Raw genomic sequence first — 25,638 nt, forward strand, 5'->3', positions numbered from 1 at the left:
GCAAGCAGCACATACCAGGCCCTGCAGGTCTCAGAGGGAGTCCTCCCTTCCCTATCTTGGGCATCTGAGAGGCTGCAGAGACCCAGCCATAGCAACACCCCAGGAGCAAGCCACCTCGAGAGGCTCAGATGGAGGTGCTGCTCTCCCCCACTCAGCCTGGGTCGGGGAGGGAAGGGGCACTAACTGCACGGACTTCAGGATGCCAGGGTTCCCTCCTCCAGGCCCAAGATCCATTTGTTTTTATGGTTGCTGGAGGGAACAGGGGCTTGAGAGCAAAAGGCCGTCATCTGAACCAACGCTGGGTCTCTGCTACCGAAATAGCTGTGTGGTCTAAGGAAGTCGCAACGTCTTCGCCTGCATTTGTTTCCTCCTTTGCAAAGAGCTGAGGAGGACCCGCCTCCTAGGGCTGCTGGGCGGGCTGAATGACATGGGTGTGTTCCAGCTGCTGGCACCTAATGAGCAGTGAATAACCCCATCTTCCTTCCTTTGGTGAGCCTGTTCCTGAAGGTACACAGGCCGTGAGACAAAGACCCCACCTGCTAGGAGCTTCTACCCCACAGTCTTGCCCAAACAGGGCAATGGCACGAGGTCTGAGACTGGACCCGGCTGGGGGCATTGGGTTCAGGAGGTTGAGGCTGCTGGTCCAAGGGATGGGCACCCAGTGTGTGAGCTCTGCAGCTGGGTGACTGAAGCCTGCTCCGTGCCAGCTGGGCTTGAATCAGAGCTAATGGCCTGCTAATGGTTTTCAGAGCTTTGCCTTGGAGGTGTGGAGAGCCGTGTGACTCACTGAGAGCCCCGTGTGGCTCACTGCCGTGGCAGCCGGTGCGACTGGAGGCTCTTCCATCCAGCAGCCTCTGCTCTCAGCACCTTTCGTTTCATGTTCCTTCATTTATATTTATTCATTCTGCAAACACTAGTCAGGAACCCAGAATGTGCTTGGCCCTGGGAGCACAGGCCCGGCTGAGGAAGACAGACTTGAAGGGGGGAAGGACTGAAGGTGGGTGACCTCCCACCCATCACCCCCTCTCCTCATCAGGCTCTGAGTGGCGGGGGGTGGATGAGTCAGAGCTTTCCTCCAGGCTCCCGAGGCTCACCCCCTTTCTCATGGGGTCACAGGAAAGGCCTGATGAAGGAGAAGTGTTTGAGGTTAATTGTGCTGAACTTGGCTCCTGAAGGGATGTGGGATGGGGAAGGAGGAAGCATGGAAGATAGTGCCCGGGGGACCAAGAGAAGGTACCACTGACAGCTGCGGCCATAGAACTGCCTTGGAAGGGGAGAAGATCAACTTGGTTTCAGTTTGTTTTCTTGAGTTTCTTTTCTTTTAGAAGATGAAAAGGGAGTCAAGAAGCCCAGTGTGAGGATTCTGGGGGATAAAAGTGAGGACAGAGAAAGGGTAAATGAAATGCTTCCTTGGCCCCAGCTCCCTCGAGCCTTCCTTCCCGGTTTCTCTGTCTCCAGCATCTCCCCTCTTCCTCTGGCCATCCTCTCTACCCTCTTGTCTCTTCAGTGCCTCTCCATCCCAGACTACCTCTGAAGCTCCCGAGGAATAACTGAAAAGTACAGCGACCGCCAAAATTGCTTCCCCGGCCCTGGCTCCACCTCTGCATCTGCTGTCCAGATTTTGCTTCAAAGTTCTGCCCGCCACTCACAACCAGAAAAGAAGTATTGATTAGAAAAGGAAAAGAAGTTGGGAATTTGAGTTGGAAAGTGGAAGGAACAAGGGATCTCTTTCACATTCAGCTAATGGCACTGTGGCTAGTGAGCTGTAGTGGGACATCAATACCAACTCCAAACCCCACTCACATCCTGCTGAACTGAGGTCTGAGTAAAGGCTAACTGATGGATGGTGACAGTGAAGTGACTTGTCTAAGGGTATTCGATAAAGACTAGTTCTTCTCTCCCTCTCCTCCTCCAAATTTCCTGGAGGTCCCAGGACATTCCTAAGACCCTCCCCCCCCGTCATCTCTGTGGCCGTAAACTAGCTTCTAACCTCTTGTCCAATTGCCGGAGCCTAGAGGCGGTTGGGAGCTTTGGAGTAACGAGCCTGGGCTCTTACTAGCTGTGGGAACTTGGGAAGTACTTAACTTCTCAGAGTCTCAGTTTCCTCATCTTAAAAAGGGGGGTAATAATATCTACCCAATGGGATGCTGTGAGGATTCAATGAGATCATGAGTTTGAAGGGCTTAACATGGTACCCAGAAGGGAGTATGTTCTCAATATGTATCAGTCAATAATAATTCCAATAAAATCTCTACTTGGACGACCTCACAGAAACACCCAGAATAATGTTTGATCAGATATCTGGGCATCGTGTGGCTGAGCCAAGTTGACTCATAAAATTAACCATCACCCCACTCATACTCCTCTCAATGTCTGCCCTCTTGAAAGGATCATAAAAAAGTCATCCACCTTGAAGACTTCAATGGGGCATTTTGCGTCCCAGAAATATTTACACTGTATCTCTAATTGTGGAATTTCAGCACTGATTTCCTATGCAAAGGAAATATGATTTTGAGTGGGGTGTAGGGGTCCAGATTCCTGAAGCCTGTGAAGAAATCACAGCACACTGGCATTTCAGCCAGCTGGCTGCTGGCCCTGCCTGACATTCCTGCTAGGCTTGGTTCACTCTTTTGCAGCTTTGCAGACAGTATGTACAAAAGTTAATTCCTAGCCTTTCTTCAAGCTCTCTTTGGTCCCAGCACAGCCGTAAGAAAAATTGTGAAGTAGAGCAACATACAGGGCATGAAACCAACCAGAAACCACCAAGAGTACTCATCCGTGAGAGGAAGAGGACCTCATTGCCAGGCCAGTGGGGAAACAAGAGACCCCTGGGCTCCAGGAGCTGAGAAGTGGAGCCCAGGGTGAAGGGGTGTGTGTGTGTGTGTGTGGTGTGTATGTGTGTGTGTGTGGGGGGGTGCCTGTGAGTGTGTGTGTATGGGTGCCTGTGAAAGTTTGTGTGTATGTGTATGCATGGGTGCCTGTGTTTGTGTGTATGCATGGGTGCCTGTGAGTGTATGTCTGTGTGTGAGTGTGTGTGTGTGTATGTGTGTGTGCATGGGTGCCTGTGAGTATATCTGTGTGTGTGAGTGTGTGTGTGTGTGTGTGTGTGTGTGTGTGTATGAACCCTGACAGAAAGAGCTGGACACACATCTTGCCCTTCCTCAGGCTCTGGTGTTTCAGGTGTCTCTGGCCACAGCCCTGCTCAAGCTTAGTCCACTCTGCCCTTCTTTTGCGCCCCTTTGCCCATGACTCTCAGATGCCAGGATCCAGGCTCTGAGCCCTGGTTCCTCACCATTGCCCTGCCCAGGATGCTCAGTCTCCTCAGGGTGTTGGGGAATCTGCTATGGGGCAAGACCCAGGAGGCCAGGCTTCTCCTTTTGGTTCTGTCTCTACATCTGCCAAGGGTTCTTCTATCACAAAGTGACTCAAAGCTAGTTGATCTGCCAGCTTCTCTTCTAGCTCCAACAATGTGTGAGTAATTATTTTGGAAAACAGTGAAGTTTAATGAATCACTATATCAGGATGTTTCAGCTGCAAATAACAAATCACTTGGAATAAAGATCTAAATGACCGGGCTGATTAATCACAGCAAGCCTGCAGGTCAGAGACAGGTGATGCCAGGATTGGTGTGGAATCTCTGAGAGATCATCAAGGACTCAGGCCCTTCCACCTTCTCTCTCTGCCTTCTTCACGGCTGCCGCGGTCTTCCCTCATGGCGGCAAGATGGCTGCAGTGGCTCCAAGCTTCCATTCTCATGTAGCAGCTTCTCAAGTAGGAAGAAAAGGGGTAAGGGTGAAATCAGTGAGGAAAAGCTTTCTCAGAGCTCTAGTAGCTTCTTTCTGGGTCTCTGGTCAGAACTGGGTCAGAGTTCTAATCTTAAACCAATCACTGGACCAAGGGATGGGACGGACCAATCATGATACATCTACCTGGGCCTGATGGATGTACGAACAATTGAAAACTTGGGATTCTGTTAGCAAGAAAGGTTTGGAGCAGCTGTTTGGTTGGTTACACTGTTTCTTTCAGGAGAAAGAAACAGAGTCTGGCTGTTGTAGCCAAAAAGGGAATTTATTGGGAAGAAAATATAGGGTGGGGCCTGGAGGAAATAGGCAGAAAACAGCAGGAGCTTTTGAAATAAATGCTTTTCAGCCAGAATGGCCTGGTACAGACCCCTCATCACTGGGAAAGAATTCTAGTGCCTCTGTGCCTTGCATCACTTGTTCAAGACAAGTCTTGGCAGAAGTAGCATATTGAATCAGGCTGGGGTTCAGGTCTATGACTTGGACACCTGGGTGCAGAGAGGAGCACCTGGCCTGTTTAGTGTCCCAAGTAGCCACCTACCAAGACCTTATCCAATGGGAGATTCTCATCCAATAGGAAAGAGGAGTTGGAAGCTGCACAGACAACACAAAGCCAGACAGCACAGCTAATATCCAGGAATTAGAAAAGCCTCTGTGAAGCCTGTGGCTTGGGAGATGCAGTCCTTGGGAAGCAGTGGTTGGCCTTATTTATTTCCACCATGATTAATTACCAGGAAACAAAGTAATGACTATATGCTCCATATCATTTTGCAAATCTTATTAACTGTTGGGTAAGTTCAATTTATTTACAACACTAATATCTGTTTATGTCAGCCAAGTTGGCAGTGTGGTTAGCCGTTGGCAACTTCAAGGAATTAGAATATGGTTAAAACAAACAACAAACATTAGAAGGAACATCGTCTCTGAGGAGGCTGGGCTGGGGAGGAGTTTGATCTCAGGGCCTTAACTGCAGCTGCTTCTCCCTTGGGTCTTTTCTGCAGCTCCGTGCCCCCACCCCCGCCACTGCCCTCCCCCACCCCGCCCAGGTAAGACATTGATAGGAGCAGAGGCTCCGGAGGGGCCCAGGTTACATCTCCAGTGACTTGGCGATGGGTTGAGTTGGTTAGGAGGAGAGAGGCAAGTGGTCTTGCATTTTACAAGTTCTATTGAATTGAGGCAAAATTTCTGGTCATCTGTAGGACCTTCAATTAAAATGAGTTGAATAGGAGTTTACACAGCCCTGTTTCATCAGCCCTGAATGCAGGGACCTGGGTCTGGGATGGAGGAAAGGATGGGGCAAGAGTGCGGACAAGGGCTTCCCTGGCGGCACAGTGGTTGAGAGTCCGCCTGCCGATGCAGGGGACGCGGGTTCGTGCCCCGGTCCGGGAAGATACCGCACGCCGCGGAGCAGCTGGGCCCGTGAGCCATGGCCGCTGAGCCTGCGCGTCCGGATCCTGTGCTCCGCAATGGGAAAGGCCACAACAGTTAGAGGCCCGCGTACCGCAAAAAGAAAAAAAGAAAAGAAAAAAATAATAATAATATATAAATAAATTAAAAGAGGGCGGACAGCCAGTGATGCGCACACTCGCACCTGCGCATGCGCACACTGGCGCATGCGCCCAGTCGCCCCTGCGCACAACGGCGCAAACCGTGTGCGTGCGCAGTTCGTCCAGTAGGCGCCGGCCTCCTGCGATGTTCGTTGAGGTGAAATTGGCTCCTGGAGTCAGTCTAGTCAGCTTTGAGAATCCTGTGCCAGCTGTTCCTTCTTCTGGAGAGGATGAAGCCACGGAGTCTGCTGAGGTAATGGCCTGGATTTTAATTGGTGCTGAGTGACCTCTTTGCGGGAGGCTTCAGGGTTCGATTCATGCTTACACTTAGGGACAGACGAGGTTCCCTCTTCTTGGGGGCCCACGGGGGTGGGGATCGTCAGCTTAGGGCACGTCAAATGTCCTTTGCTACATCCACTACAATTTAGACGCTTCCGATGTTTAATATCTTTCCTCGCGGTGCACACTGAACCTTGGCGGAGAAACTCAACAATGGTGGTTGGCACATCATGTAAAAAGAAACATTCTCTTATGAATAAAACTCCTGACTAGAATATTCAAGTCTAATCACTATGCAATTTTAATCATCTTCTTTAAACCCCGCCCCCCGGCCTGCCCCTTATCAGGCCCACTGAGTAGCCTCCTGAGGGAACATCACAAAGTCTCTTACCAGGAGCTCCATGGGAGGGATTGACCCCCGTGCTCACATCACCAGGCCTGAGGCAACCCTACACAGCCAAAGAGGAGTGAGAGAGGGGGAAAGGGGAGCCCACCCTCCTTCTGCCACCTGGATTCCTCTGGGACTCAGGAACCCAGCTGAAGTTGTCTCTCTGCCCTCACATACCCCTCACACACTCAGATTTCCTCCTCAGAGCCTCTTCCTTGCCCAGGTGGAGCCATGGCTGTGTGTGACAGCTCAGTTTCCATCTACCCACCAAACCCAACCTTCTCAATGACCCCGTGAAGGCCTGCTTTCTTCAAAGACTCCTTTCCTGACTGTCCTGCCCCTCCTAGACCTCGCACCCCAAACTCACTCTCTCCCCCACCATCGTTAAGGCAAGGCGTTTATTTCCCTCCAATCAGACACAGTGCTTCTTTCCTTGGTGATCTCTTTTTCCTGGCTTAAAGGCCACCTCTGGTGTTTACTCAGCGTGATTTCCCTGGACTACAGATATGATGTGTGTAGCAAATAGAAGGGGTGGGAGGCTAAAGGTAGTCGTTACCATCCATGTATGACATTCCTTCCAGCTTTTTTCTTTCCCAGTTCGTTCGTTCACTTGTTCATTCATTCATCAGTCAGAGCTTGCTCATTTGTCATGTGTCAGGTGCTATGAAAGATAAAGGGCATGAAAGAAAATGGATAAGACATGGTCTCTGCTCTCACGAAGCTCAGAGTCTAGTAGGGCAGGACAGTTACACAAGCAGATAGTAGTGAGTGCAATGCTGAAGCATTACGGGAGCAGTGTGGAGAAGCACTGAACCTGGGTGGGGATGAAGCTGAATTGCAAAGGATGAGGAGGCATTGGCCGGGAAAGGTGGGGTGGGGGACTGGAGATCAAGAGACAGTGGTCTCCCAGGGAGAGGGGACTGCACAAATAAGAGCCTGGAGGCCAAAAGGCACCAGGTGTGTGTTGGGAACTAAAGGTAGTTTAGAGTTGCTGGACCTTAAGGCAGGGAGTGGTGAGCGCTGAGGCCAGAGTTGCTACACACCCAGGGTGTCATCATACTGTAGTCAGTGCCGATGGATCCCCCTGCTGGGGACAGTTTTTGTGACCTTAGACCATGGCCCTGAATTGGTCCCAGAGGCAGGTAAGAGCTGAGCTTGGTGGGCGTTACAATTTGAAAAGGGCCAAAGGACATGAACTTCAGCCTCATGCTAGCCCAGCTCCCTGGGCCTCACCGTATGTGTCCTTCCAGACACCCACCCTCTGGCTCTTCCTTCCCGTTCCCTCCCCCTGAGGTCACAACCTTTCAGAACCGGAAGACACCTTAAATGCCATCAAGAATAAATCCCCCCCTCTGTTTTTTTTTTTTTTTTTTTTTTTTTTTTGGTACGCTGGCCTCTCACTGTTGTGGCCTCTCCCGTTGCGGAGCACAGGCTCCGGACGCGCAGGCTCAGCGGCCATGGCTCACGGGCCCAGCCGCTCCGCGGCATGTGGGATCTTCCCGGACAGGGGCCCGAACCCGCGTCCCCTGAATCGGCAGGTGGACTCTCAACCACTGCGCCACCAGGGAAGGCCAAGTCCCTCTTTTAACAAAGAAAGACATGGAAGCCTGGAAAAGGGGTTGCCGGCGGTCACACCGCCAGTTAATGGCAAAATCTGCCCATCTGTTCTTCCCTCAAACCCAGCTCCCTACTGGCTGAGTGGACAACACACCCAGCTTCCACCCCCTCCTCCCAGCTTCTCTGGGTATTTTCTTTCAGGCTTTCGGGTGTGCCTGAGGCTAATTTACTTAAACCTCTCCTCCAACAGTTCCTGTTTGGTGGGGGTGGGACCTGGGGTTGCACAGTAAGGCCGGAGGAGAGGTTTGTGGGAAATGCACTTCCTTACTCTAATGAGGACGTTTCCAGAAGTCCCCTCGCTCTCCCTGGTTGTGGGGCAGGGGCTGGGCACAACACAGGGTGGAAACTGTCGGAGGAGGTTCGGAAGAAGGAGGCCCCTGGGAGACAGACACAGATGTGAGGTAGGAGGGCCCCCCCACGTAACCTCTCGGTCAGGTGTGCTGGCGTAGCCTGGTGTGTGGTCTTGAGGAGAGCACAGAGAGCGGACACCAAACAGAAGGACATCTTGTCCTGTGGCCCTCCCCTTGGTAGTGCCCTCTGGGGGTTAGGGGCGGGGAGGGCAGCATACCAGGAATTATGGGAAGTGATCAGGAGGAGCGGCTGGCTTGCCGCGATGCTAGGGGTGATGCCTGGAAGCCCCTGGTGCATGTGCGGCAGTAGGACGGGGTCACACGTGTATCCGTTCTGTAGATGATCGCCTGCAGGTGTTCACTGTATCCTCGTCCCCTCCCCTTGATGTTGGTCTGTCCTGTGACTTGTTTTGGCCAAAGGAATGGAGCATAACATTAGCAGAAGCTGTAAATGTGCTCGTGTGGTTGAGCTTCACCCTGACACACAGAGCACGTCTTTAGCGTCCACTAGTCCCAGAATTCAGAGACGTGTGGGGCAGATGTGAACACGACCCGCGGTCTGAAGCAGAGCCACCGCAGCCCACTTGCAGGCCTTTGAATGAGAGAGAAATAAACATCACCATCTGAGAGTTTGAGGCTGGCCAAGAGCAAATCCTAGAATACAGGTTCCTTTGCGAGTGACAGAAAGTACAAGTGAATTGTGCCGTAAATCAAAAAGGTTTTATTTTCTCACATCGAATGTCCAGAGGTAGGCCATCCAGGGAGTTGTCCAGAGCCAAGATCCTACTAGCTTTCTGGTTCCTCAGAAGCTGTGGCCCTCAGCTTCGTGGTCAAAAGTGATGTGAATGCTCAAGGTGCAACCGTCGTGTCCACACTCCAGCCAGGAGGAAGGAGGAAGGAGGAAGGAGGGGGAGAAGAGCATACCCATCTCTCTAAAGAGACTTCCCAGAAGTTTTTGCACACCAGAAGTCATTTTCCAAGTATTTACAACATGGATTTCAATTAATCAGAATGGATGCCCTCTGTCAACGACAGGTACATGGGTACCTGTACTTGTGGGTTGTCCTGATCACATCTTTCCACGTACAAATCTCATTGGCTACAGCTCAGTCGCGTGACCACACCTGGCTTCAAGGAACACTGGGAAATGTAGTCTTTATTCCAGACGGCCATGGGCACACTTAGCTACTATCAAAGAAGGAGAGGACCTTTACAGTGGGACAGCTAGCATCTCTGCCACACTATGGAAAGTACTTAAAGCTCTCAGTACAGGTCCACAAACCCTTGCCACAATTTGAAAGACAATTTTTCTGAAAACAAGTATTTTTCAGAAATCATTAGATGGCAAAACTTGACCCGAAGTGTGTGTTTATCCCCCTTGTGAATATTCGTATATTTGCTGCAGAAATATAACGTTTGATCATGAGGTGCTGCCCTGGATCCCTCTAGGGTATTTGTATGTGTGTGTGAGATACACACGCAAGTACAGTATTTCCTGTAAAATCTTTTAAAAGTCTGAATTTGAAACCCATTTGGCTCAGGGGTTTGGATAGAGTGATCATACATCCCAGTTTGCTTGGGATATTCTGGTTTGCCCTTGTCCTGGTGACATTATTAATAGCTCTCCCAACTTTCACTTTCACAATTGCTCAGTTTGGATGATACATTTATAGGGTCAACCTATGGATAAGAGACTGTGAACCTGTACAAACTAAGCTCTCAGTTAAGGGCAGCTGTTATTACTGTTCCCCAGCAGAGCTCCTGTAGTGCCTATTGATATATACAGATATGCTAAAATGTTTCTTCAAGTAACCATTCAGCTCCTCAGGGCTAAACGGTACCCTCCTGCCGGTTTTGTCTCCATTCTTCATGAATTGGCTTCCAAGATAGTGTGGCAGTCAGTTTCATCCCAGCCACGTCTCAGAGAGCACAGGCTTGGAAGCAATGAACACTAAAATCAAGGCAGTTTTACTGAGTCAGGAACATGACTAGCAAATTCTGAACCTTGGCAGACTTTTTTCTCTCTTCATTCCTGGCGAATTTAAAAAATAGGTCTGGAGATGCCTGTGGATGCAGCAGAATTCCACAGGCATGATACCCTCTTCGCACCTGAGCAGAGATGTAAGGGAAACAGCTGAGTCAAAAGGCCTTTTCTTGCTTTCGTTAATTGTCCTCTGGGTCTCATGGCCAGGATCCCAGCTGTGAGCAGGGCCGGCCCTGGACAAACCCATAGAAGGCCCCCTTGTGTTCTCTTCCCCTCTGCTCCCTTGGCATCCATGTACCCTCTTAGCTTTCCCACCGCGAGGTGCAGAGAAGTGGATCCCAAACTTGGCTGGTCTTCAGTCAGGCCTGGGGTGTGTGCGAAGAGAGATTGCTGAGGCCTGCCCCAGGTCAGTGATTTGGGAGTCTGGCGCCAAGCCCAGGAATCTGTGTTTTAACTATTCCCCTGGTGATTCTGAAGAGCAGCCCAGTTTAAGAAAACACTGCCATGGTGCAATGAGCAAGGACTTTGGAATCAGACGAAGCGGAGTTCAAGTTTAACTTCTGTCACTGTGGCCTGGGGCTGTTTCTAAGCTTCTCTGAGTCTCAGTCTGCCCATCTGTAAAATGTGAAACTTCAGGAATATAATGTATTTTATTTTATTTTTAAAAGAATTAAAAACTCTCCTTTGAATATATAGTTACATTGCATTTTTTAATGCTCAGTGTTTTTATTGTGTTCACGCATGTGGGATCTTAGTTCCCTGACCAGGGATCCAACCCACGCCCTCTGCAGTGGAAGTGTGGAGTCTTAACCACTGGACCGTCAGGGAGGTCCCAATGTATTTTAAATTTAAAAAACTGTTTTTCAGATTGAAAGTCTATTCTTCTTCTCAAACATAAAATCAGACACTCCCCAGGTAGCCCATTAACACACTGGGAGAACCAAGGAGAATCTCATTGCTGAAAAGAACAGGCATAGGCTTGCCTCCCACCTTATCCTCTGCTCCCCTCCCATCCGGGACAGCAAAGGGCAGAGTTCATGACCTCAGGGTGACAACAAAAGCAGATTTGTCTATGCTTGGCAGGTAGTGTGCAGTCAACAAATATTTGTCGATTGCTTGCTTGATTTTATGTTTTTGTTTACCCAATTTCCTCTAAAATCTTGAGGAATCTAATTCTTGTTTGTGGGAGAGGCATGGTGGGAGAGAGGTGAACTGTGGGATTAGATAATATTTTATAGATGGGCTTTTATATTTCTGCTGTATTTGTGTCAATACGTCTCAATGAGAGAGGATGGTCTTTAGAGTCTGATGGATTTGGTGCCAGTTCTTGCCTTCACCATGCGGTCAGGACAAACGACTCTTTTTTTTTTTTAAATTAATTTATTTTATTTGTTTATTTTTGGCTGCACCGTGTCTTCATGGCTGTGCACAAGCTCTTTCTAGTTGTGGTGAGCAGGGACTACTCTTGGTTGCAGTGCGTGGGCTTCTCATTGTGGTGGCTTCTCTTGTTGTGGAGCATGGGCTTTAGGCGTGCAGGCTTCAGTAGTTGTGGCAGGCGGGCTCTAGAGCACAGGCTCAGTAGTTGTGGTGCACGGCCTTAGTTGCTCCGCGGCATGTGAGATCTTCCCGGACTAGGGCTCGAACCCGTGTCTCCTGCATTGGCAGCCGGATTCTTAAGCACTGCGTCACCAGGGAAGCCCCAAACTAAACTCTTAGTGGATTAACACGGTGAAGGTTTACCTCATCCAAGTCACAGTCCAGTGCAGGGAGCAGAGGACAAGGTGAAGGGTGCTCTGTTCCATGTAGTCACTCAGGGAGCAAGCTCCTCCCATCTTTTTGGCTTCCTGGTACCCTGGGTCATCCAGATAGCGATGGGAAAGGGCATGATGTACCAAGGTTTTTATGGACTAGGACCGGAAGTGGCAAAATCACTTCTGTCCCTATTTCACTGGCAGAATTCAGTGATGCGGTCAGCCTAATAGCAAGAGGACCAGGAAATATAGTTTAAGACGTGCCTAGAAAGAAAAGGAGAAAGTGGATAGTAATGAGCAGTAGAAGGTTCTGCCAGAACCATTCATCAGCTCTGTGACCTTGGGCAAATGCCTTTAACTCTTAGCCTTAGTTTCCTCATCTGTACGATGGGAATGATACACATCTATTGGGCTAGTTATAAGACTTAAAAGAGATATATTACATGCTTGATACACAGTGTGCCCTTGCCTTTTACATACACGGAAGAGCATGTTTTCTTTCCTCTGAGTAGCCCCAAATACTGACTAGTTGAAAGTTTTGGCCTTCAATAAACTTTCCACCAAGCTAGGGGAACACAGATGAGAACACAGCTCCTGTCCCCTGAAGTGGAGGGTTCAGTTTGGATCATCTCCTTTAAGCGAAGCAGTGAGGCGGTCCCTGAATCTTGGGGGAGTTTGTCTTCAGGTGTTTTCATGACATGTGTTAAGGGTTTGCCGGTGTATTACCTTAAAAACGAGAAACGGGCTTCCCTGGTGGCGCAGTGGTTGAGAGTCCGGCTGCCGATGCTGGGGACGTGGGTTCGTACACCGGTCCGGGAAGATCCCACATGCCGCGGAGCGGCTGGGCCCGTGGGCCATGGCCGCTGAGCCTGCGCGTCCGAAACCTGTGCTCCACAACGGGAGAGGCCACAACAGTGAGAGGCCCACGTACTGCAAAAAATAAAAAACAAACAAACAAAAAAACCCCAGAAGCATCTGTACTCTAGTTACCTGAAGGAAAGAACCAGAAGACAATGACGTCCATGGCAGCACCAAGCAATTATGTTAATACAAGTAAAAACATTCTGATGACGCTTGGTAGTCTGTTGGAAAGATTTTGGAAAAAGTATTTTCTTCTCTTGAAATCTTTAAGCAAAGGTCAGTTTGTGCCTTTTGGAGTTAGTCAGCACCTCCCAGCCTAGGGGCAGAAGAACGGAAGCTGTTTCTTCTGTGGCCACCTTCTTCTCTCCTGTCCTTTCTTGGAATGGTCCTCCTGCAAATGAGACGCCTAAGGCTTCGTGCCTGAGTTGACCTACCCCAGAGCTATCCTCTGAGGTCTTCTTTATTGGAACATCCAGACTGCTGCCTAACCACTCTGGCCAGGTTGCAGAACATTCTGTGTACTTGACCAGCCATACCCAGTGAGGACAAGTAGAAGGGGGTGGATGTAGGAGATGCAAGAAGAGGGGAGAATAGCAGAGCGTTGTCATGGGGAGTGGGACATAAATAATGCCTTGTTTCAGAGATGCAGTAATGCCCTGGGTGCTCTGCCCTCCACTGTGTACCCCGTTGGGAGGTTTTGGCAGGGCATGGGGCGTAACCAGAGCTCAGAGCCAGGAGAGGAGAAGGGGGGAGGGCTTGGCAGCCAGATGCTTTCTCTTCCTCTGACTTTTGCTGGGTCACTTACTAATGACAGGGAAGCCAGACTGTGCTTCTTTTCTCCGAATGACTTCCAGCCACATCCCTCCCCAAACTCCAACTGGAGGCCACTCTATTTTTAAATTTCTCTTCGGAAGTAGATTCCAGAATTTCCCTAAGTCTTCCCCTCAGGGGAGCTGCTGATCTCCAGTAAATCCAGGGTCACATAGCTTTCTATACTCATTTGCCTTCAGTTTGCATAAATTAGCATGCCGCCAAAAGCAAGCAACCCGGGGAATTAACACAAAAGGACTCAGCTTTTGTGCCCCAGGGAGGTGATGAGGGAGGCAGCGTCATCCCCAGAGAGAGCGGCAGCCCTGACTTGTTGGCAGGAGGTTCCGTCGTCCCCTTGGCCTGCAGGTCCTCAGCGTGGGCTGGTGGGAGGAGGCATCCTCAGATCTGAGTAAACGTCAGAAGGGAGGGAAGCTGGGGGCAGGGGTGGGAGCAGATGTGGAAGGTCCCAGTGAGACGGAGTGCCATTCCAGTGGAGACGGAGACAGCCCATGGGGCGGGGACAAAGGGAAGAGGGGAGAAGGAGCAAGAGTGGGTGGGTAAGTAGAGGCAAGTTGGTGGCGAGCACTACATGGCCAGTTAGGAGGGCACACGGTGGACATTTGTTAGCTCGCGAGCTCACGGTCCGAGAGAGCGTGTGGCCAGGCGAGTTTCCCAGGAGCCATTTGCATCCTCTCTCGCCAGGCGGGTGTTAGACTGGGTTTTCTCGCTGGGGTCTGGAAAGTCATCCCTTGGGTCTCTGAGGTGTCCCAGCCTGAAAGTGCAGATGACAGATTTTAAGGTGGTTCCAGATGAGACAGGTGACAGCAGGACAGGACTCTGGGTTGTTTTCCCAGAAGGAGGAGCAAGCTACCCCGTCCGCCAACACCGCTCATTTCCCCGGTGGCCGCGACACTCTTGAACCTGAGTGAAGGGCGCTGCCTGGCGTAGGAGCAGAGGGAGGTGGAGCGGCCCTCACAGCCCGGGGAGGCTGGCACCTGATGCAGTGCCCACTGTCCTAGGTAACACACCTGTCTCTAAGCCACGGAGTTTACTGACTGCTGGCTGTAGGCTGGCCACTCTCTATAGTGCAGGGTCTGATACCTTCTAAGACCATGCACTCCGTGGAGTCAGCCCGTGGTACGGTCAGTAGTGTGGACTTGGGTGTCAGACCCCTTGGGGTTTAATCCTGGCTCCACCACTGGGGATCTTGGGTAAGGTATGTGAACACATCTGTGCCTCAGCTTCTTCATCTGTAAAATGGGAATAACACTGACTACTTCATAGAGCTGTGGAGAAAGAACTAAACACAATAATCCCTATAGAAGTCTTAGAACAGCAGCTGTGTGAGAGGAAGGGCTCAATCGATACAAACATTATCATATGCGGCAGCCCCAAATAAGATGCAGTGAAAACGATTGCAGAACTTGGAGAGAAACACGGGGTGGGCTGCTAATTTCTTGGCCCCGTGCCCAGTGTGGCAGCTGCTCATACAATTTCTACCCAAGCTGATGCAGCCACAGCACCAGACCGTGTGGACAAGGGCCAGTCGTGGGGTCTGGCCAACCACAGGCTAGGAAATAACACTGTTAGCTGATGATGGTTCCTTGTTATTTCCCCCTCCCTCCAGCAGGGGAGTATGAAGGAAAAGAAATGGCTCCTGTGTTCGTTTGGCTGGAGAAAGGGACCCCAGCAAGAAAGAAAGGTATGGGACCCTTCGTGACTTGTTTCTACCACTCCCAATAGAGGGCCCCTAGGGAGGGCCTGGCATCGTGGGCAAGAAGGGACTGAACATTATGAATGGTCTCTCTCCATGTCCTGGGCCTCCCATCACTTAGAGCTGGCAGAGGGCTGCTGGAATGAGGGGAGCAGGGACTGTGGAAGGTCACCGTTGTGCCTGGATGCAGGAGAATGACGGATGGACTCGTGACTGTAGGTCTTTATAACAAACATTCATAGAGCCTCTAATATGTGTGCTGCACCTGGGGACTCAGAAACTGTAAGACATGGCCACTCCCCTAAAGGAGGTTACAGGCTGTACTAGTTGAAAAGAATTACTTCAATCCCTTCTTCTCAACACAGCCCTTCACAGGTGCCACTTCTCCCTCTGTCCTGGGCACTTAGACAGCCTTGGGGACTCTCACCGTTGGCCTAAGGTGACTTCCCTGACAGCACACCTGTGTCCCACTCTCAGCTTATCACCGACTTGCAGAAGTGCTCTCTGCCCGAAAGCACTGGGCTGGCGGATTACAAAGAGTTCTGAGAGGCTTCTTAACAGGCTGTTCTCCACATCATTACTACTCAGATCCCAGAGCAACGTGCCAGCCGCCTGCTTTTTCTCCAGCCCATGCTCTTCCCTCAAGATCAAGCTGCTGGGAATTCCCTGGTGGTCCAGTGGTTGGGACTCCGTGCTTCCACTGCAGGGGGCAAGGGTTCAGTCCCTGGCTGGGGAACTAGGATCGCACATGCCTCGAGGCACGGCCAAAAAAAAAAAAAAAACCTCCGGCTGCTGATGTTATGGGATGTCTGATAGCCCAGCCTGGGCTCCCTACTCTGGGCCCCATAGTCCGCTTGCTTGAAGTGAACGGAGGAAATAGACTGTAATGTAACAGAGTTGTTGTCTCTTGGACCTGGCCTTAAGAGTTGTGTCTTCGGGGCTTCCCTGGTGGCGCAGTGGTTGAGAGTCCGCCTGCCGATGCAGGGGACACGGGTTTGTGCCCTGGTCCGGGAGGATCCCACATGCCGCAGAGCGGCTGGGCCCTGTGAGCCATGGCCGCTGGGCCTGTGCGTTCGGAGCCTGTGCTCCGCAACGGCAGAGGCCACAGCAGTGAGAGGCCCGTGTACTGCAAAAAAAAAAAAAAAAAAAAAAAAAAAAAAGAGTTGTGTCTTCTTGTTTTACATCACCTCCAATTTATCCTCAGCCTGACTTCAGTCATCACCAGCCTAAGTTAAATCCTGGATGCCCAGAAAATTTCAAAACTGGCTGCTAGTTGATTCTTGAATTCAGGGAATTCTTGGACTTAGGGATCAAAAGAAGCTACTTGTGTCTGGAGTACAAGGAGGTGGTTGGAGGGGGGCTGGTTATATGGATCCCAACTTGCCGTATCTGTGTTCCCCCCTCCCCCCATCCATCCATCTCTGAAGGCCAAGACCCAGGCCAGGGCTGGGACAGGCCTCTCTGGGCACAAAAACCTGCCAGCATTGATTTCGCTCCTGAACCAAGAGGCCAAAAGGACATTGTGCCGGTGAGGCAATGAACGTGAAACAGAAACGAGTGGCTTTAGTTTCAGGAAGTCCGAAGTGGAAAGCAAGTGTTGACATTCTTTAAGACCCACTGTAGGCTGTATTTTGTGCTGCGCTAGCCAGAAGTCTGCTACTTACTTGAAGTAGGACCTTGGGAAAATCCCCTTCCTCTCTAGGCCTCAACTTCCTCATCTGTAAAGTGCATGTGGGATTAGTCAAGATCCTTCTGGGCCTGACCTGATATGGTTCTAGGTGTTCCAGTAATCTGTCACTCAGAGGACAAAGAGCCTGAAGGTATGTGGGGAGAGATGGGGAGGAAGGGACTAAGAAAGGTTCAGTGGGAGTCCCTGTGAGTTTAGCTAACTGATAGCAGAGAGGAAGAGAGGGGAGTAAAAACATAAAGCGAAAATGGGGAAAAGGGAAAAGCATTTAAGAGTGGGGACTAAGGGGGCCACCAGCATGACCTCAGCGCTCCTCGGGCACATCCGGGCCAGTTTACTTAGTTAGGATGGGGGGTAGGGTTGGGAAGTGGCAAACTGTATTTTCCAAAGAGGGCCACGATGATATTGCCACCCGCCATGTTCTTTGACATCGTGATCTTACCATTTCCCTGTCAAGAGGTGGAGTCTCGTTCCTCTCCCTTCAAATCTGGCCTGGCCTTATGACTTGCTTGTAACCACAGAATGTGGTAGAAGTTATGCTGGGTGACTTCTGAGGCTCAGTCAGAAGCAGCTTCCACTTGGTTATCTTGGGTCACTGGATCTGAGGGAAGCCATCTGACTACCTGAGACCATCATGCTGGAGAGGCCACATGTAGGCATTCCCGTTGACAGTCCCAGCTGAGGCCCACGTACCAGCCGTTTCCCTCAAGGCACCAGATACGTGGAAGAAGCTCCTTTTGACTCTCCAGGCCAGCCTCGCTTGATACCACGAGGAGGAGAAGATTTACCCCGCTGAGTCCTACCCAGATTTCTCATGTAGAAGAATCTATAAAATATGAGAAAATGACTGTTGTTTTAAGCCACAAAGCTTTGGGGTAGTTTGTTATAAAGCAAAAGGTACCAGCACAGGATGGTAGGAGATGTTTAAAAATATGAGCTCCCTTGCAATGAAAAATCCTTAAAAATGTATAAACAAGACTTTAAAGATTTCAGAGATGTGTGAAATTTCAAAATTAATTTGGAAACCAACTTTAAATTTTGCCTATTAAGGACATTACAAACAAAACTACCGTTTTCTGTAGGTCACCGTATTATATATTTGAAAATATATTTTTATCATGAGAAAGGGAGAAAAGTCACTATATCCCACCTGAATGGCTGAAAGGAAAGAGGTAACCAGTATCAAATGTTGGCAAAGATGTGGAACAACCAGGACTTTCATACATTCCTGGTGGGAATTATTATTTCCACAGTCATTTTGGAAGGAAAATAGCTTGGCAGTATAATCAGAAGCTGAACATATGCATATATTCAATTCCATTCCTATGTATATGCCGAACAGAAGTTTATATATATTTTTACCAACAGATCTGTATATAGATGTTCATAATAGCACTATTTTTATTTTTATTTTTATTTTTTTATTTTTTATTTTTTTTGCAGTACGCGGGCCTCTCACTTCTGTGGCCTCTCCCGTTGAGGAGCACAGGCTCCGGACGCGCAGGCTCAGCGGCCATGGCTCACGGGCCCAGCCGCTCCGCGGCATGTGGGATCCTCCCAGGCTGGGGCACGAACCTGTGTCCCCTGCATTGGCAGGCGGACTCTCAACCACTGTGCCACCAGGGAAGCCCAATAGCACTATTTTTAATAGCCCAAAGCTGGTAATAACTTAAATCAATAACAGAATAAGTTGTAGTATCATCACACAAAGGAATACTGGAGAGCAGTGAAAATAAACGGACGATCGCCAGGAAAGTCATGCACAAACCTCATAAATATGATGTTAAGGAAAAGAAACCCGAGTGAAAGAGTACATACTATGTGATTCCACTATGTAAAGTTGGGATTTTTTTTGGTTTTTTTTGTGGTACGTGGACCTCTCTCACTGTTGTGGCCTCTCCCGTTGCGGAGCACAGGGTCCGGACGCACAGGCTCAGTGGCCGTGGCTCACGGGCCCAGCCACTCGGTGGCATGTGGGATCTTCCCGGACCGGGGCACGAACCCGTGTCCCCTGCATTGGCAGGTGGATTCTCAACCACTGCGCCACCAGGGAAGCCCTGTAAAGTTGAAAAGCAAACAACATTCATCTGTGGTGTTGGAAGCTAGGGTAGTGGTTACCCTTGAGTGGCTGCAAGGGGGCCCTTCCAGAGTTGCAGGGATGTTCTGATTCTTCGCCAGGTGCTAGTTTTGTGGGGTTGCTTATCTCGTGAAATGTCATCGAGTGGTATGCTTACGATGGCACACTCTCCTGCATGAATGTTATAAATTGACCATTGATCAACATTGGGGTTAGGAACCTCCCCACCCCCAGGTGAAAATCCCTATATAACTTTACAGTTGGCCCTCTGAATCCGCGGTTCCGCCTGTGCGGGTGCACCCAACCACGGACTGTGTAGTACTGTAGTATGTATTTAGTAAAAAAAAAAAATCCAAGTTTCAGTGGACTCGAGCAGTTCAAACTCGTGTTGTTTCAGGGTCAACTGCACTTCAGAATATAATGTTAACAGACAAGGAGGCAGGACATGATCTCAAGGCCAAGGATAGATGTTTAAAAAACTAATTTAGTTTTATGAAAAGCAATATATTTGTTCTTATTTTTCCCTTGAACCAGTGTATATTGCATTGTGGCAGGGTCCTGGGACTGTGAAACTGTCAGTGGGAAAAGAAAAGAGGGGTGCCGTGGTGAGCATCAGCTGAAGCTGTGGGGAGCAGGCTAGCTGTCCAGGGAAGGCACTTCTCAGCAGCTCCTTGCTGCTGCATTCACAGTACCTGCAAACTGTATCATGTACATGCATGTGCCGATCTAGAAAGGTGTTTCCCAAGCTTTCACAGGCTGTGGCACATGTGGAAAATGACATCATTGGAATGGCACACACTGGGGTACCAGATGGGGCTCCTGGCAGCCAAAGCCAAGTGGCCTGGTCCTCCAGGTGCTCCCACGATGAGGGGGGTAACAACCTCAGCACACCGGTGGGATAAGGTCCTCTTACAGAGAGTGTGGGAAGCCATGGGCCTCCATTATCCATTTCACATTCTCTGAACTGGCAAAGGGGAAGAGTCTAGGTTTCCATTGCCCTTCTGCTCTTGGAGAAACCAACTCTGCACACCCCTCGGCCCTGGGTTACAGGTCCCATTTGCAGTCATGAAGATCATGGGGTTCAGGGGAGTTGTGCGGCATTCTGGGTCTCTCCTCTATGCTGTGGCCTTACTTCTATTTCTAGCCTCATTTCCCACCGCACAGCCCGCTCTCTCTGCCGAGCACATTACACCCTGGGCACACTGCAGTTGTCTGTCATCTGTGAACATCTCCCAAGCCCTTCTCCCTCTCCATCACACCATTCCCTGTGCCAGAGCACTCAGCCCGCCATCCCTGTGCTAAGCCCTCCACTTCTCCGTGAAGCCTCTTTCTGTACACTGAGGCCACTACCACGCTGTGATTTGTATTATAGGCGCGCGCGCGCGTGTGTGTGTGTGTGTGTATTGTATGTGAACATCCTCATGGTCCCGGATTCCCTATCTTGCCCACAGTAGGTGCTCAGCAGTTGTTTCTCAAATGGCTTCCATGCTGCAGAGGGACCCTGGCACTAACTCCACCCCTGTTCTTGGCGGTGACTCATTGTCCCCTTGGGTTCGGGTCCCCAGCCTCTCAGGGACCTTTCAGCCATTTCAAACTCTACCGCTCCACTGCCAGGGGCCTGGAGCCATGCCGCCTGGATGAGACACATCCTCATTGCCCAGACCCCCCCACCTCCCCTAGCTCACACCTTTGGGGTTGGCATTAGACTAATTGTGGTGTGACAAAGGGAAAGGGTCACGGTGACTCAGCCTCAGTGCTGACTCCCCTCATTCAAGCGCCAACCTGCAGTACCAGCATGTGGCCACAAGGGGCTCTCTGGGGCGACTCTTTGCCCAGGGGAGGAGGGCTCTCAGATAAACAAGGAACTTCTCAGGGGCTCTGCCCCTCTCCAAGTGCTGAAGCCCCACTGACCGCCTCGGCTGCCTTATCCTGATGTTTTACCCTTAGCCGTCTAGCAGCTGTTGTTTTCTATCTGAACACATTACTCCTTGCTTTCCCGTTGAGCCTCTTTTCTGGCCACCCACTCTACTGACCAATAGCCGCCACAGGGGCAAGTCACCTCCACCTCTGTCAGTTCTACTTCCTTTAGATGAGGGCCAGACCTACACCATGAGCTCCCCGTCTTTCAGGATGTGGGCTGGAAAATTGTCCTGTTCCATCTCTTCAACACCTCCCGACTCTGCCCCCTTCTGTCTCCCCAGTGCCACCCAGGTTCAGGGCTCCCCAACTCTGCCAGGATTAATGCAGTGGCTTCCTGGAGGACCCCGTGTCTCCAGACAGCCCCCTGCCCATCAACTCTCCACCCTGGAGCCAGAGGGATCTTACTCCCATCAGACGCTGGCCTTCAGTGGTTCCGCAAGTCTCATACACTCAAATAGTACCCCAGGCTCCCCAAGACCCAGCTGCCTGATTCTCCAGCCTCACGTCCCTCTTCTCTTGCCCTCCAACCAGTGGTACTGACATACCTGTAGTTGCTTAACACACGGTGACGTTTCAAGCCTTTGTACTTTGCACGCGCTCTTTCCTGTGGCCTGATCATCTCCCACCCCTCCCCCACCTTTACCGTTGCTCCTCATACTTCCTTCACCTGGCTGAGCCCTATTCATCCTTAAAAGTGCCAATTCCCCTGTGAAGTCTTCCCTAACCCCAAAGCCCCTCATCTGAATAGATCCAGTCCCCAAACACACGTCTCTGATTGTATTTGTCACTCAGAGTTGTGATAATTATTCGTGCTGTCCTGTCTCCTCCACCATCCGTGTACCTCTATGCGGGACCGGGTTGGCACACTGTCTGAAAGTTGTTGCACTGAGGTAGCTCCCTCTCTGCACCATCACCTCCCACCCTGAGCAAGTCCTTTAAATGCTCTGAACTTCCGTTTGCTTATCTGCAAAATAGAAAGATGTGAGCATCGGAAGGGGGCACACACATTCAAGGACTTTATAAACGACTAAGGGCTATGCACATGGTTTTAACACTTTTTCTTCCTTCAGACTAGTGTTTAGCTGCACTTGCCTGTGTGGAAATCATAAGATCAAAGGAATGTGATGTGATCTTTTCGTAATTTCTCCACCTTGGGTCCAAGGAAAAGCTGGTGGAGAGTAAACCATTCATTGTGTCTCCCTGCAGCTCCTAGTCTTCTCGGAAGCTCTGGGTTAATCCTGGGGTCAGGAACCTTGTCTGGCCAGGGGCAACAGTGCCTATGTGTAGGTCTCGGGCTGTCTCGCTTTCTCATCAGTGCTCCCCACCAAGTGCCCTCCATTCCCTCCACCAACAGAAGAGACCTCTCCCCACCCTCCCGTGATGAGGTCTGTGGAAGTCACAAACTGAAGGTCCAATCGACAAGGATGCTCTGACCTAACAAATAATCTCACTCATGTGAGGGTTAAGGATTTGATTTTGGAGCCCCAAGAAGAAAAAAGTTCCTGAAGATTTGATATGGAAAAACCCTTCTGAGTAGGGCATTCCAAAGTTTAATTAGTGGCTGCAGGAGGACTGGACGCTGGGTGTTCCAGGAGTGGACGCTGGAATTCCAGGTGGGAGCCTGTTTATGGCTGCAGCGCGGGTCATGCCAGAGGCTAGAGGTAGAAGCCAGGGAGCCAGACGCAGCTCAGGGGTGGTCTGGATGCTCTCGAGAGAAGGCCAGCTAAGAGCTGTGAGCTCACTGAAGTCCGATAACCGGCTCCCAGCCCCCACCCCTCCCTCCGCTCAGTCTAGTAAAATTGATGCTCATCTCTGTAGTTTTGGAACATGATGGTAAGAATGCTGGTGCCTCGGGTTCTTGTGCCGGTCCTATCTCAGGCTTGTTTGCTTGCCTCCTTCCCGTGCCCCGGACAGGGCTTTGCGTAAAGAAGTGGGCTGGTGGATGACTGTTCTGCAAAGATCCCATGTGCGACTGGAGCAGGTTACCTTCTCTGAGCCTCAGTGTTCTTACCTGGAAAGTAGGCATATCGTTCCTTCTTTTCCTAATAACCAAACCAGCGTTCTTGTACTTTACCTTAAATAAATGTAATTTAAAGATGCCAAGCCTTTCTGACATCACTTTTGTGCATAAAGAAAAGTGAAAAAAACAGAAAGGCATTGGCAATAACTCCATCACAACTGCCGCGGTGACCTTGCTGATTTCAGAGTTAGTAAAATGTGAAAAATACACCACTTGTGTACCTACCATCTTGCCTAAGAGATGGAGCAATTCCCAGCAGCACTAACAGCCTTGTGTCAACCTCCTTGACCTAGCCTTTCCACCCTAGAGAAAACTGTCCCGAATTTTGTGTTTACTCTTCCCTCATTTTTAGCTACAGTTGTTTTTAAAACATGTACCCTATGCAATACATTGTTTGGGCTTGTTTCAGAATGGGCTTGTTTCAGTATGGTTCCGTGAGTGGAATTATATCCCATTCTTTTGATGTTTTTAAAAATCAGGAGAAGTTGATCTATGCTAATGTGTGTAGCTCATTTATTTTTCACTATTGAATATTGCACTCACTTCATACTCTGCTGTATTAATTCTGTTGATGGAAATTTGGGCTGCTTCCTGTGTTTTGCTGTTAAGTTATTTTTGCTATACACATTCTCACAGTTGTTCCTTAGAACATGTGTGTTTCTCCAGGGTATATACCTGGGAAGGGAACGGCTAAGTCTAGGTGAGAGTGCTTGCTGTTCTGATTGCTAGCCACTACTGCTGCCCTTATTTCTGTCCACTGAATAGCCCGAGGGGACATGCGTCCCTGTTCTTGCTTTGTTTACAGGCCTTCAGAGGGAATAAGCGTTTATAAAAAACAATACGGGCATAGTGAAGGAGAGCTTCCCAGGCCATAGTCTGACTTTCCACCATGGCTGGGGGCGGGGGGGGGGCAAAGCCAGAAAGGATTGGAGGCCAGATGGAGCACCGCTGTTGGCGCTGAGCATGTGTGTGAGGTGGGGCTGCGCTTGACTGGACACTGGGTCTCAGACTGTGGCGCAGCTGACCTCCCAGAATCCACTGTGAGGCTCCGTCTGGGCTTCGGGACCTAGAAAGTCAGACAGAACACGGCATGCATTCTCAGATTTTTATTTCAATTTCCGTAGGAAGCTGCAATGGGCTCTCCAGGGGTATTTCCCTGAGCCCTGGTTCCCTTTGCAGCTCCCAGCTCTAGGTCCTTCAACGGTCGCTGGCTCCGTGGTCTCAGATGTCACAACACCAGTGATTTCCAGGCCCTGGCCGCTCTCTGCTGTCTCTGTGATGGCCTCCATTCGGGTCCCTTCCACTGCCTTCGGCGGGATGCTCACATATTCCTCGCGTGATGAGGCCACACTGTCTTTGTCGTAAGCTTGGCTCTGACATTCCTGAAGAAAGAGCCGATCCTGCTGAGTCTCTTGGTGATGGAACCTGAACTTGCTGTAGGTAAGCTCCTGCCCGATTTGTGCGAGGTCCTGGACTCGTTGGTGATGGGAGCACGGCTGATGGCTTTGTGAGCAGTGCCCTGCTTGTTGTCCCCCGGGCTGCCGTGGCCTTTCTCCTTTTGGTCGTCTCTAGTGGCTCTCCGGCTGCCTGAGCCCGGGCCGGCTGCTTTTTGGATGGTCTTGTTCCCCGCAGTGCCCCCAGTGGCTGTGTTGGTTTTACTTGCTCCTGGACCCTTGCTGGCTGTGGCTGCTATGGCCGTGCTCTGCTCTTCGGGGGCAGGAGACTGGATCTCTGCCACGCTCAAAGCACCCGCTGCGGTGCCGCCTGCCACCCCTGCTGTCTCCACCTTTGTCGTTGCGCGCGATGCTGACTCTTTGTCAAGCACTGTAGGTTTTGCTTTGGCAGTGGCCACATCGGACATGGTATCGGGATTGTGGGAGTGCAGTTGGATCCCGTCCCCGCCAGCAAAAGCTGCAGACCCGACCGCGGCCACCTCAGAGGGCGTGTGGAGGCTCCTGATGCTCACCTGGTCCTCATCCCACTCTCCTTGGAAATCCTCCACTGCCGGGCTCCTCCCGTCCTCCTCCTCCTCCTCGAACAGAGTCCTGCAGATCATGTCCCCGGCTGGAACGGCGTAGGTGCGGCTGTGACCGTCCACTGGTGGTCGCAGGAGGTAAATCAGCTCTTCCCAGTAGGCGAAGAGGTCTTCCTGCGCGTCCAGAGGGGCACACAGCTGCAGGTAGAAGGAGCGGCCAGTGGCAAACTTCACGCGCAGCTGTCGTTTGTCACGATCGTGCGTGGAGATCCTCACAAACTTCAAGGGAAGGAGCCTGGTGAGCTCTAAGGTCTTGGCAACCTTGTGGCTCTTCCCCTTGGTGAGCTGGCTGTGCTCAGCGTGCTGTTCACAGCCGGTGGCCCGTCGGGCCAGCAGCATGATGTCTGGGAGTTGGAGGACGGGGCTGGTGGATGCGATGCCCACGGTCACCGTGCAGTCACAGTTGTGCACGTCAATCACGTGTCCCCTCTTCGTGATCTGGATAAAGTCGCTCTCGAATATCGGCGCGTACTTGAATATGTCGTATTCGCCGTTGTGCAGTTGCTGCTGCAGCTCCCCCATGGTGCTTTTGAACAGGCCCAGCCCGGTGCTGCTCTGGGCCGTGTGATACGGGAGCAGAGAGTCCCCACTCATGGCTGTCTTCGATCACTGCCAGGCAGCGTGGTTAAGGCGGGCCCCTGGCTCTTCCCTCCCTCGGCCTAATGGGCCGAAGAGCAGAGCGAGCTGCGGTGCTCCTGCGTCCCGCAGGCGGCCTTATGGCAGGTCTTCCAAGCCCAGCCCACAGGCCCCCACCTTTGCCTCAGGGTCTCCCAGAGGCAGGGGTGTGGGTAGGGGCAC

The 25,638-nt window shown here is 50.9% G+C and overlaps 1 protein-coding gene across 1 annotated transcript; it reads right to left on the bottom strand.

Annotated features, from left to right (window-relative positions):
- Window positions 1-6,050: 6,050 nt before the first annotated feature.
- LOC131753421 (Golgi-associated RAB2 interactor protein 4-like) lies at window positions 6,051-25,413 on the bottom strand (the record flags this gene model as incomplete). The annotated part of the gene is made up of 2 exons (XM_059058703.2): window positions 6,051-6,075; window positions 24,617-25,413. Coding segments are annotated over 2 exons (822 nt in total), but the record flags the coding sequence as incomplete, so codon positions are not given.
- Between the last annotated feature and the right edge of the window lie 225 nt (window positions 25,414-25,638).

This window comes from Kogia breviceps, chromosome 1 (assembly GCF_026419965.1).
Source record: "Kogia breviceps isolate mKogBre1 chromosome 1, mKogBre1 haplotype 1, whole genome shotgun sequence".
In the NCBI taxonomy this organism is placed as follows: Eukaryota; Metazoa; Chordata; class Mammalia; order Artiodactyla; family Physeteridae; genus Kogia; species Kogia breviceps.